The 13098-nt window shown below is 45.1% G+C and overlaps 1 protein-coding gene across 17 annotated transcripts in view; it reads left to right on the top strand.

Moving 5' to 3' along the window:
• Nucleotides 1-13098, top strand: part of Sox5 (SRY-box transcription factor 5) — an 857426-nt gene that overhangs the window by 827771 nt on the left and 16557 nt on the right. For all 17 annotated transcript variants that reach the window (XM_070011779.1, XM_070011777.1, XM_070011776.1 and 14 more), the window contains one exon: nucleotides 1482-1627. In XM_070011779.1, coding sequence (XP_069867880.1) covers nucleotides 1482-1627 — 146 coding nt within the window. The remainder of the gene's footprint in view (nucleotides 1-1481; nucleotides 1628-13098) is intronic.

Genomic DNA, 13098 nt, shown 5'->3' with positions numbered 1-13098 from the left:
ATATTTCCTTTCTTTAATCTTGGTGTTTTTCAACAAATCGCGGGATTTAATAGCGTGTTTTGGCAGATTAGAGGATTTATGGCCCAGATGTTTTTTGTTCTAAAAATGGATTAGGGTGTAAAGTTTGCTGGAATTCATGGAACACATTGAAGCAAGCCGGTCATTTTATGTGTGATTAGTGCCTGCCTTCTGTCTCACTGTCTTCCATCTGTCACAATTCACCAATGGATCTGGTTAGATTTAGCCTCATGTCACAAACAAGTCCCTTTTCTGGGCAATTTCATATTACAGATTCATTTATGCCATCTAATGTCCCAGTTAAAAGATGGAGAGAAAGACCAGCTATTAGTTTTGTCTTTCAATATTGGCAAAAAAAAACCCCAAAAAAACGTATCACTTGCCATTCACATCACCCCCCCCCCCCCCGCCCCCAGCTCACAACTACTTGTCACAATACGCAGCAAATAAATAAATGACCCGGTGTCCAAACGTAAAGCGTAGTTTAGCTAAGGAAAACATTCCTTTCGCTCCTTCTCCCTGGGACTCTCTCAGTGGAGTATTTGGGGGATGCTTGGCTTTCTGTGACGTTGTATTGTGCTGTTCTGTTGGACTATCCCTGGCTCCTGTGGCTGCAGACCCCAGCCAGCCATGTGGAAAGTGTCCCACTGAATTTCAGTGTGGCTGTGGTTGACAGTAGCCACTATTTCTTACAGATACTTGGTTCCAGTCTCAGCTCTGAGATTAGCATGTTTGCTTTCCATTCACAGCAAACCACTGCCACCTGTAGCTTCTATTTCCACGGTACGTGGACCGAGGGAGGGAGGAATTCTTCTTTGGAGTCAGCCAGTCACAATGTAGGCCTTCTTTGTAAACCGCACTTAAATAGTGCTATACACAACTCTTTTGTTTTATTTGCCAGTCCTGGGGCTTGAACTCAGGGCCTGGGCACTGTCCCTGAACTTCTTTTTGCTCCAGGCCAGAGCTCTACCACTTGACCCCCAGCACCACTTCCAGCTTTTTCTGCGTATGTGGTACTGAGGAATTGAACCCAGGGCTTCATGCACATTAGGTGAGCACTCTACCACTGAGCCACCTGCCCAGCCCAATACACACCACTCTTAAACTGAACTTTCTAATACCATAAGAGACTCGCCCAGCCTACCGGTAAGTACGAAGGTAATCAGATTGTGGGGTAACATCCAGTGAGGAAGATACTCTAGACTAAATGGCTCCCTCACGTGACACATTAACCATCTCCCTAAATATTTGGAAACCTCCATCCCTTCTCTCGGCATTAGGTTTCTCTCCTGGACGACCGGGTGATCCCGCCAGGATCAGTTACTGGCTCAGGCCAGACAAATGCGGGGAAGGAAATGAGGACATGCTGGATAATCGCCGCGCCCCCTCCCCACCGCAGTTGCTTATGAGTCAGAGCTGGCCCTCGACACACCTGTGTGCACTCAATCTGTCTCCATCCCCAGGTTATTTAAACGACCACGACGTCGTCACCAAGGCCATCCAAGAAGCGAGGCAAATGAAGGAGCAGCTTCGGCGGGAGCAGCAGGCGCTGGACGGGAAGGTGGCCGTGGTCAATAACCTAGGCCTCAACAACTGCCGGACGGAGAAGGTTAGTTCCTAAAAGTGCCCGGCTGGCTAGGGACGCCCCCCCCCCATCCCTGGGTGCTTGTCTTGTGTGTCCGTACGTCTGTCCGCCTGCTTTTCCCTCCACCCGTGCAGGAGTTGCCTTCTCCCTGGTAATCCCGGCCATCTGCCCACAGGAAGCAGCGTACTTTTCTGTATCCAGCCACCTCCCCCACTGAAAACAAACTCCCCTCCCCGTGCGCCACAGGGTTGTGGCAGGACGCAGGGGCCGCTGGGGAGATCCCAGGCTGTGTGAAAGTTTTGCCTCCCAGAGATGCCCGGCTCGTGTTTAGGGATGAGCGGGATTTGAAAATACCGAATCTCCTGTCATCAGCATAAGCCTGAATGATACCCCCCCCCTCCCTGAAGAATCCTGAGCCATGGTGATATTTCTGGGGCAGACCACTGTCAAAGAATGAGGCAACTGCCACACTGGAGCTTTCTGCCTGATCACCTAAGCAAATGGGCTTTTGAAAGCACTGACACATGTCAGAGACGTACAGCGGGGGAAACTTCTGGCAGTATCTGAGAAAAGCCAGGTGTTCCAGCTGTGGTGTTCAAGTAAACACTGGGTTTCATTCAGAAAAAAAAATACGACCTTATTATAGAAGGATCGGAGTGGCCCACATCTGTCGGTCATACATAACGTGTTTTGAGTGAACATATTGTCAGCAAATCCCCCTTCGTGCTAACCCCAAAGATAGAGAAGAATCGGGGAAGACGGGATCAGGTATTTAGCAGTAACTTACAAGATCATCATTCTCAGCCACACCCGAGCCAGGACGAGCAGATTGCTCATTTGGATAGCTTTCCACTTCCCTGGGTGCCGTGCAGTATTTGATTCAAACTCACCAAGAAGCGAGCAATCTGCACAGCACAGGTAAACTAGAAGGGAGATTCTGTCAGAGCTAGCTGATCCTTTGCTCTTTGCAGCAGTGGGTAAAAATGGAGGATGGAGATTCGTTTTGAATTCTGCTCACTCCAGAGGGGACACCAAACAAAACAAAAGTAAAGAAATAAAAAATTAAGGCATGAGCCAGGACGCCTCTAAGTCGCAGCCCCTGTAAAACACCAGGTGTGACCCATCCACCCAGTAGCAAAGACACAATATTTTTTTTTCTAGCTAAGTACCAGAGAGGAGAGGCGGAGTGTGTGTGGGGGGGAGGGGGAGGGTTCTCAAAAGGCGATGATCGCTCTAAGAAGAAATGATAGTAAGCATAAAGGAATTTATCTTCCAATATTTAAACATTCTTGAAAGAGTGGCTCAAACAGAAATTCCATTTTTTTTCCTGTGCTCCCCACGTCGAAATGAGTTTAACAGTCAACCAGATGCAAATGCAAAGTGACTCAAGCTATTGCTCCCACACGCGGCTACATCGCCGTTATTTGTTAAGGGCATTGAACTCCGCAGTGGAGATACAGCAGTTGGTTGAATTCAGCGAGCATCTGTATCCCCCCTCTTTTTTTTTTTTTTTTAAATCCTCCAAAGCAGAGACCACTCTACCTTTTTGCCCTCACCGCCTCCCTTTCCTCTCCTCCCCCCGATGCTGGCTGGGAATTTGTCAAGTGACAACCCACCAAATCCTTTTGGACAGAAAGCCTGCATCCAGGGATCTACGTAGTTGTAAAACGGGCCCTGTGGTTGGATCAGGGAGCCCATTAAAAGCGCTTTGATGGTATGGAAATTCATCTTCATGAAGCGCCCAGACCCCTCAGCAGCCTGCTGTTTCGTGGTGCTTACAGATCAGTCATTCACGTCGGAGGGCAATAACTGTGCTGACGGCTTGTACGGCAATGGTAGTACATAAAACAATCCTGGGCTCTCCACCACGGCTCCACGAGTTAATCTTCTTGAATACACTTCAGCCGTTGTTCTCACACACACCACTGCCCGCTCCAGTGTCTCCGCACAGCCTTTTTTATCTATTGTTAGAGGAGCCCTGTTTCCGCTTCCCTGGTCCCCTCCTCCCCAGTCTTACTTTATTTGATTTCTCTGATTAACACCTCCTACGTGGGCTGTAGGAGCAGAGTTGACTTTTCTGGAAGTTACCAGTTCCAAGCCAGGAACTGGTGGCTCACGCCCATCATCCCTGCTCCTCTGGAGGCTGCGATCTGAGGATCAAGGTTTGCAGCCAGCCAGGGCAGAGTGTGTGAGATGCTTATTTCCAATGAACCAGCAAAAAAAAACACAAAAACTCAGAAGTGGAGATGTGGCAAGTGTTGTAGAGCACCAGGCTCTCGTAATAAAGCTACTGCTATCATTCCCTTTTTTAAAAATCTTTGTTGTTTTTGTTTAAAGTTACAACAACTTAAAACAACCCTTTTCCAAGATAGCCTGTTTCCACTCTGCAAATACCTACTGGCTAGTTTAAGATGTCTCTGCTCCTGAATCGATTCACCAACGCACTTTCGACACAGTTAAAGTTTCGAATGCATGCGTTTGTTTAAAGTGGGGAAAAGGAATCTCACACAATGGAAATGAAGCAGCCCCGCCACTGGTGCACTGCGGCAAACTGCTGTAAGGAAACCTTCTCACAGAGCAGGGGAGAGTGTCCGTGACACTGAGGCTCCATCGAGGTCCCGGGAGCTCTTTGAAGCAGGTGCCACTCTGGACGTCCGACATGTGTACGGTGCTTAATCTCGTGTTTGTATGGCCTCTAGGAAGGAAATGATAAGGCCAAATCTTTCAGGAAATGATTAGTCAGTATTTAGAGCCTGGAGGTGTTGATGACCAGCCTTTTTGTCTTGTTTTGCTTTGCTTTGTTTTTCTTTTTGGGGAGTGGCCTGGGGAGTGGAACCCGTACTGGGGCTTGAACTCAGGACCTACACTCTTGCTTGGCGTTTTCCACTCAAGGCTGGTGAGTCAGAACTCTCCAGTTTGTTGGTGTCTAATCGGAGACGCCAGTTCCAAGAGATTTTCCCGTCAGAGCTAGGTTTTAAACCTTGATCCTTAGATCTCAGCCTCCTGAATGGCTAGGATTACAGGCGTGAGCCACTAGATCCTAGCGTCGTCTTTTGTTTTGAAGCAGGAGATAGGGTCTCTGCCTTCATTGAGCGTTTAGAGCACATGATTCTTTGGACTGCAGATCATGTCTTATTTATTTGTGAGTACAAACACCAGCTAGCTCAGCATGTCAGACCAGGCATTCGGCTACGACGGCAACTGTCCCATTATCTTTCACGACGACTACTGGTTCATTTGCAAAAGCAAGGTAGGCTCTTGCTCCCCCAATTGAACAGACGCCACTGTGCACAGGGTGCTGTGATGTTCCTAATATACCTGCCTTTTTATCTGAGTTTTATGACCTCTCATCTGTATCTGTGGCCAGTCTGTACATAAGATCAGTGATTCATTTGACATTTTGCTTTCTTAGTTCGCAAGGAAAGACATAAACAGAATGTGCGATAAGTTCCCTTTAATGTCTTCCACTGGCATTTTCTCATGCCATTTAGATCCCTGAAGAAGGAACATTTTTCTCTCTGAAATAATAGGCCCAACTTCCTAAACCCATAAAGCATGTGAAAAGTAAAACGAGAGGGAGATAAAAGGAAGATGGGAAAGGAGCTGGGGAAAGAAGGAAAGAGAAACAAGCCAGCTGGGTGCTAGATACCCACTGGAAAGATGAGAGATTGCATGGCCTGAGACACAGGTGATTAGGACCCTGTAGGGAAGGTGTGTTTTCTGGGACACATCACCCCTGTACCCATTAGCTTTGCTTCACATTGCACACAAGCCAACTATGGTTACCCCAACAAGAAGGTCTTCATTCAGAAAAGCTGTAATTGGCCAGTGAAAACAATTAAAGGTGTGAAGACAGAGAGGAATATTGCAGTGATATGTACCAAAGCACACCACCCAAAGTCATTTCTACCGAAACACATTTTAATGGAAGACTTCTAAAAGATTTTTCACTTCTTTTACTTTTCTTGGAAGTGTTTCAACAATACCCAAGATCTGTGTGCTTGTGTGTGTCAGGTTTCTTGGAAACTCTGGGACACAGTGTTATTTATAATTGTCATCGCTGGTTAATTATAGACTGATTGTATATTCAAATAACGTTATCTTCTACCACGAGCTCTGCTACAGATAGCTCAAAGGCCAATCTCCATGGTACAGAGTTTGTCAGGTAGAGAGAGAAAAAAAGAAAAGAGGGCCCACACATTTGTGGAAAGAAAAAAAAACCCCACCACCAACAAAACATACCCACCTATTTGGCCTCATTAACACAAAGGATGTGCTGTTACCACACGCTTGACTGCATGTTGGGTTTTAACCCGGTGTTTGAAATGATCTAAACGCCCCACAAGAATCATCTTGTGTTGTCTCAATCGCACCAGTGAACGTTAACATAATAAAGACCGTGAACTCAGCTGGGACGTGGAATGGCCCAGAACTTTCCATCGCGTTCCTCCCTGTTCCAAAGACAGCTGTCTTAGGCAGCGGTGCTGGTCTGTAGTGTTCTCCGATGTGTTTTTCTACTAGCACTAGGAAATGTAATAGGGTTGACCAGTTGTCCCCCACCAGAGTTGAGAAGTCAGAGGCTGGTGACACCCGTTCATTAGGTTAATGAGCGACATCACTGTTGAAATCCGAGTTCTCTCGAATTGCGTTCCCCTTGGGTGCCCAGACGATTGCTCTACCTGGAAGCATTCTAGCAATCTCAGGAAGGAGTTGCTGTCATTACGGCTTTGCTCTGCGTTTACACGGGGACGTCTCATTGCTCTTCTCCAGCTGGATTCTAGAGACGTCTCCCGGACTAGAAATGGGCCACGTGTCTGTCTTTCAAGGCATCACGAGTGAAAACCAAAGAACTCTTTTAAAGTAATCATGACTTTTTTTCCCACCCATGAATTTCCTGCGATCAAGGGGTATCTTGAGATCTAGAAGGATCCGCATGGCTGTTTGCTTGTAAAGGGCATTGTTAGGGATAGCTGCTTAAGTCAGATATGGCTGATTTGGTTCCTAATTACTTTCATCTCTCACCTTTTGCTCTCCTACCATATGTCCAGAGCATTATACCTTAATCAAAAAAAAATCAAATGACACAGTAGCTCACGCCTTTCATCCCAGCTACTCAGGAGGCTGAGCTCTGAGGATCACGGTTCAAAGCCAGCCGGGGCAGGAAAGTCTGTGAGTCTCTTATCTCCAGTAAACCACCAAAAAGCCAGAAGTGGAGCTAGCCTTGGGTTAAAAAAAAAAAAAAAGTTCATGGACAACACCCAGGCCCTGAGATTCAAGCCCAGAACTGGTACCACAATGAAAACAGAAAGAAAAAGAACAGAGTTAAATGACGTACAAGCATGCACATAGGAACACATTAATTGATCACAGGTTGAATTTATGACTGTGTTCACATGCATATTCCACACATGTTGAGATGGACTTCGGTCATGCTTTTTTTCATGAAGGGCCATATGAAAGCATATGGATATGGGGATATATGCACACAGCTCTGAAGGTAGAGAATCCATCCAGCAAGCATTAGTCGCCTACAGTATACCGAGAACTAAACATGCATGGCAATAATTCACTTATTAGTTGACACCAGCTTGTCTCTTTGGCTGTTTGCCTTTTTTCTTTTTGTCAGCTGTGGGGCTTGAACTCAGGGCCTGGGCGCTGCTGTCCCTCAGCTCCTTCCGCTCCAAGCTGGCGCTCTACCACTCTGAGCCACAGCTCCACTTCCGGTTTTCCAGTGGTTCATTGGAGATCAGAGTCTCACGGACTTTTCCTGTCTGGTTGGCTTCGAACCGCGATCCTCACATCTCACTCAGCCTCTTACGTAGCTTAGGATGACAGGCGTGAGCCTCTGGTAGCGGGCAGCTGCTTCTCTTTATCATTAATAAGAAAGCCGTACCCCAGAATATACAGTCTGACTTGTAAAGAAAGGCGTTTGGAATCCCATGCTAGGCTCCTCTCTCTTGCCATTTTCTTTCCTTTTAACACAGTGCCAAACACAAGGTGACAGTGACCAATGCTGACTTAATGTGGATGTTTAATAATGAAAGCAAGGGCGTCAGGCCTCACACGGGTTACAAATGGCAGCGAGTGTATCGGATGGCAGCCCTGTAACAATTTCACATCTATCACTCTCTGCGCACAGTTCACTGGCCAGCTGATGGATGGGGCGGGCAACGTGAACGCTCGGGGAACGGACACAGCGCCTCTAGCTCGGAGTTACCAGCCTCCTCTCTCAGATAAGGGGAAGTAGGAGTCCCAAGCTTTGTTTTGAAAAAGCGAGACTGGAAATAACAATGCAAGCCTCTCTGTTCAGACCAAGATGCCTCTTCTATTCATTTTTTTTTCAATGATGGCTATTGGAAAGATTGCATTTAGTGCCAGACCCCGGTGGCTCAGGCCTACAGTAATCCTTGCCCCTCAGGAGGCTGAGGTCTGAGGATGGAGGTTCAAAGCCAGCCTATGCAGGCAAGACCATGAGAATTCTTACCTCCATCTAACCAGCGAAGAGCTGGAAGAGGAAATGTGGCCCAAGTGGTAGAGCACCAGCCTGAAGTGAACACCAGGCCCTGAGTTCAAGTCCCAGAAACAAAAACTAAATTAAAAACAAAAGTGTTCCCAATCTTGTAGGGCCTTTTAATGCTAGAATTTTCCTAGGGACCAATAAAAATGATTGAAATGATTAGCATTTTTGTTTTCATGAAAATGAGTCATTCTCTTAGTCTCTATTTGGTGACTTGAATAGATGCATAGAGCCTCAAGTTGAATGTTGGCTTTCTTTTTTAATTGTCGGAGTCTCTCTGATCTGGAAAATATCCTATAAAATGGATAAGGACCCGCTTTCTCGCCACCTGGATATTAGAAAATAGACACCCGCATTTTTACGGGCAGGTTGCCATTTGATTCTTTCTGTTTCCTTTTCCTTTTGTTTCTCATTCATAAAAAAAAATAAATAAAGCCTTCCTAATTCTGAGAATCTGCACTAGGAAGCACTTCCTTATGGGACAGGAAACCCCGTGGTGAATATTATCAGCAGACAGCAGACAGTTTCTAGAAACCACGACCAAGAAACAAAAAAGGCAAATAGGTATTATATCACCACCTCTCCATCACTTTATATAATATCATCCGACACTCGCCACAGCCTGGCCCAAGTTACAGGGGCCGCGTGTGTCTTGAACACTGAGTACATTCTTGTCTATACTCTTTTGTTCCAGATGGTTTTCTTCTATGTCTTTTCATTTCTTTTCTTCCTTCCCCTTTTTTTTTGGTTTCTTTCCTTTTTTGGGGGCTATTTAATTGAAATACATGCCGAGTCTGCAGTCTGTAGAGATCAGAGCTGTTTTTGTCCAGCATTGGTAACTATGCATTAAACATTTTGATTTGTTTGAGCTTGAAGTTGAGTCCCTTTTTTTTTCTTTTTTTTTTCTTTTGCCATTTGCTTCGTGGAGTTTGTGTATATTTACAGCCTCTGCATTTAATGGCCACATGCCTCATTTTCCCAGATGGCCAATGGAAAGACTTTTTTTTTCTTTTCCCTTCCTCTTAGTATAGCTTTCAGTTTTGCTCCATTTGTCACTCTGCCACTACTTGCTGCTAGCAAGTGCCCACGCTTGGAGGGAATAATTATGGTGTGAGGTTTTTAAGGAGCTTTTTTAAAGGGTTTATTTTTTTTTCAATTTTTTTTCAGTAAACTTTTTTTTATGGTTTAATTTTCTAGCCTAGAAAAAAAAAAAGCTGTGCGTGTTTTCAAACAGAGAGGCTTGTGTTCTTTACATCATTCTGGTAGAAAGGGTGAGAGAGCGATTGGCCAATAAAATGTGATGTTCAGGACAAACCCAATCGAGCCTTTTGGGGGGACACCCACGGGCCACGGCTGATGATTGAAAACGGCTGTCCATTTAGCATTTAGGGGGTATGAGTTTATGCTCACATAGACTCATTTTTTCCCCCAATTGCAAAACCCTGGAGAATGATCTAGATATTTTAAAGTGTGTTTCCATGGTGCAGAGTTAAGAGACTAGAAGATTATACAACAAAATGCAAACAATAGTTAGCCGAAGGGATGGGTTATAAACTCACAGATGCACCACCATATTTCTACAGCTTCTCAATTTTGTCGAAGTTAAGTAACACTCACTTTCACTGTTGGGCCAAAGTATTAAAAAAAAAAAAAAAAAAAAAAAGGCCTGGTCCATCAAGAGAGGTCTCATGCAGGAAAACTGGTGGTTCAAGCTGCTGGTGATCTCAGGTACTCAGGAGGCAGAGAGCTAAGGACTCAAGTTCACAGCCAGCTTGGGCTGAAGAAATGGGTGAGAATTTTATCCCCAATGAATCAGCAAAAAAGCCAGAAGTGGAGGGGTGGTTCAAGGTGTGGCTCAGGTAGTAGAGGGTCAGTCTCAGAGGAAAAGGCTAAGGGACAGCCATATCAACCCTGGGGTCAATCCCAATTATTGGCGCGCGCGCACACACACACACACACACAGTAGTCTTCTCTCCCACTTCCTTTTCAAGATCACAGTGCTTTATTCAGAAAGTTTCACAGTAAAGACACTGAGAGTAACTCCCTCTCCCCCACCCCCACATTTAGTAGGTGTACTTTGTTCTCTATTATCGTTTATTGCAAGCTATTTTCCCAACAAGAATAAAAGCGTTATCAGGAAGACAGCTTGAATTTGGCACGTATTTCCATGGGAAGCATTGAGCCTTCCCACTCATACTTTTCTCCTCTGGTTAAAAAAAAATAATAAAGGAAGAAAGAACACCAGAGAGACTTGCTCAATGTCCATAACTGAACAGCGGCAGTGGCTGGCGATATTTATTTGGGGCCACATTGCCAGTGGAACTATTCTCCGTTACTGGGTTGCGGCGATTTGAGAAGATTATAGGAATTCCAGGCACTACATCCGTGCAGGATTCAGGTTCCAGTCTTTTCCAATAGACCATAGAGGAAAACTTCTAGAAAGTTCCGTAGTGGCTAGCATGTGTTTCAGTGGGCCTGGATATTCTTAAACACAGGTTTCAGGCTCCACTGTGAAAGCGTCATTTCAGTTGTCATCATCTCTACAATCAGACTGCCATTTTCCCAGTTCTACGTGTTTGTTTGCTTGTTTTCTGGTTCTGACTTCACCTAGAAATTCTCTTCATCACACAGTAGCCCTTTTACTAGAGAAGGATCTAGAAAAGCTAAAAGTAGATGCCCAATCTTGTGGAGTTTCCTTCTTTGCCTTCCTGTAAAATATAGACTAACATTTGGGGTGGATCTGGGGATGGGATTGTCAACATCTATTCTTACATTCTTTGTCTGTATCTAAAACAGCCATGTGTAATCAGAAAGTGGGCCACAACCCCAGTACATCTGTCCCGCATTTCTGAACTGAGCCGGTTCTTGAAAACAGTTCTAATTTATTTATTTAACGGAAGCAAATTCGGGCTACCAACACTATACTTTCAAGAGTGTTGACAGTGGTTGAGCTTTGATTATATGTGATGGAAAAAGGAAAGGGGAAAACCCTACAGATTTTTGTAGCCCAGGAACCAAATTTAAAGATATACTTGTAGGGCTGGGAAGGTGGCTCAGTGGTAGAGCACTTGCCTTGCATGCCTGAGGCCCTGGGTTCGATTCCTCAGCACCACAGAAGCAAAAAGAAAAAAGCCGGAAGTGGCGCTGAGGCTCAAGTGGTAGAGCGCTAGCCTTGAGCTGAAGAGCTGAGGGTCAGCGCCCAGGCCCAGAGTTCAGGCCCCATGACCAGATCCTTCCCCCCCCCCAAAAAAAAGAAAAATAATTCTCAAGAATTCCAGATTCCAGAACACTCAAGAGTCTGTGGATATTCTTTTGATTTAAAAAAATCATTTGATTTGGTTTTGTGCCAGTCCTGGTGCCAGTCAGGCTTGGGTGCTATCTCTGAGCTTTTGGCCTCAAGGTTAGCTCTCTACCACTTGAGCTACAGCTCTACTTCTGGCTTCTTTGGAGTTAACTGGAGATAAAAGTCTCACCGACTTTACTTCCTGAACTGGCTTTGAATCATGAGCCTCCGATTTCAGCCTCCTGAATACCTGGGATTGCAGGCGTGAGCCATCAGGGCCCTGCTCTGTGGATATTCTTCATGGATATAGTTAAACTGGACTAGGGTCACATTTGTGGAAGCTCCCTTCTCTTTCCTTTGTATTTTTGTTGATAATTGGAAGAAATTGTGTTTCTGTGCGGGTCTATCTTTGGGTGAGTGTCTGTGCGCGTATTATATATCGAAACGTATACACACAATGTACAAGAAATCATTTTCTCCCATCAGTGCTATTAGGCTACGGGGATAGATGGTTAGAGAACCGTGGTACAAGAAGCTAGAATGAAATGGAGAGGCCACGTGCATTGTTTCTCTATACTTGATGAACGCTGGTGAGAACAAACTCCAGCTGATGAATCGTCCCGACATGATCAGTCATCTCCAGCCTTCTCTGGAGGTCTGTGAAGAGCCATAATTGGAGGGCTGGAAGCCCCCTTTGTTTCCTCCTCCTTTCCCCTGGCATTAGTATAGGAGGAGACCATAAAAAAGTGCAGCCAGAAGGGTTTTGACTGCTACTGAGTCCACGTTTGACAGTCACACTCGATTCTGTCATTTCACGCATGTGCTTTTTACGAGTGTAATAGCTTTGTGAGCTGTGTTTGCAGCATGTCCATTATGGCGGTTGATCCAAAGCCGCTCTCTCCCTCCCTCCCCTCCTGCCTCTCCCTCTCCCCCTCTCCCTCTCCCCCTTTCCCTCTCTCCCTCCTCCTCTCCTCCTCTCCTCCCTGGGTTTGGGTGCCTGGAGGGGAACAAAGCTTGGTTCTTTTTATTTCATTTCCATTTCTTTTTTTTTTTTAATTTAGGAAGTTGTGCAAGCATGAGTGCCCATTTCAGAGGTGGGCCGGCTACTCATGCAATGTTTAATTTAGTATTAGGGGACTAAAAGAAGTACCACCTCTTGTAAGGCGTTGATTGTGTGTGTCTCTTTGTTTTGTATAAGATATCAACGTAGGGAATTTTTTGCAAACTGTTTTTTTTTGTGTTTAGTTTAGTTTAGTTTTTGTGTGTCTATCAAAGGAACCAAGTACTGGGAAGTTTTCATTTTAAATACACATCAGGCTTATATTATAGAGCGGTAACTCCTCATGCTGAATATGAAAAGGGAAAAATAAGTACAGCAGATGATAGATGGGGGGGGATCTCAACAGTTTTGCTAATCCAAATTATTGTTTCAAATTCACATTTGCCTCCTCTCCTTGGTCATTGAAAGCAGAAGGTTTAGAACTATTCCTGCCATATCTATGTGTTAGAATGAGTCTTTACGCTTTCAAATTTTCCATGAAGGTTTTCTCTATCACTGGAAGCATATCTTCCTTAAATGTTTGAAAAATCACTGAAAAATAATTGCATATTTAAAATTTATTTTACAAGTTAGGATTCAGAGACTCAGGAGAAGTAAATTGACCTATCAAAAATGATAACTTAAGCCAGCACCAG

This window comes from Dipodomys merriami, unplaced genomic scaffold (assembly GCF_024711535.1).
Source record: "Dipodomys merriami isolate MVZ:Mamm:240054 unplaced genomic scaffold, mDipMer1.0.p SCAF_84, whole genome shotgun sequence".
Classification (NCBI taxonomy): domain Eukaryota; kingdom Metazoa; phylum Chordata; class Mammalia; order Rodentia; family Heteromyidae; genus Dipodomys; species Dipodomys merriami.
The sequence above is the reverse complement of the archived record's forward strand: the minus strand, read 5'-3'. Positions and strand labels throughout refer to the sequence as shown.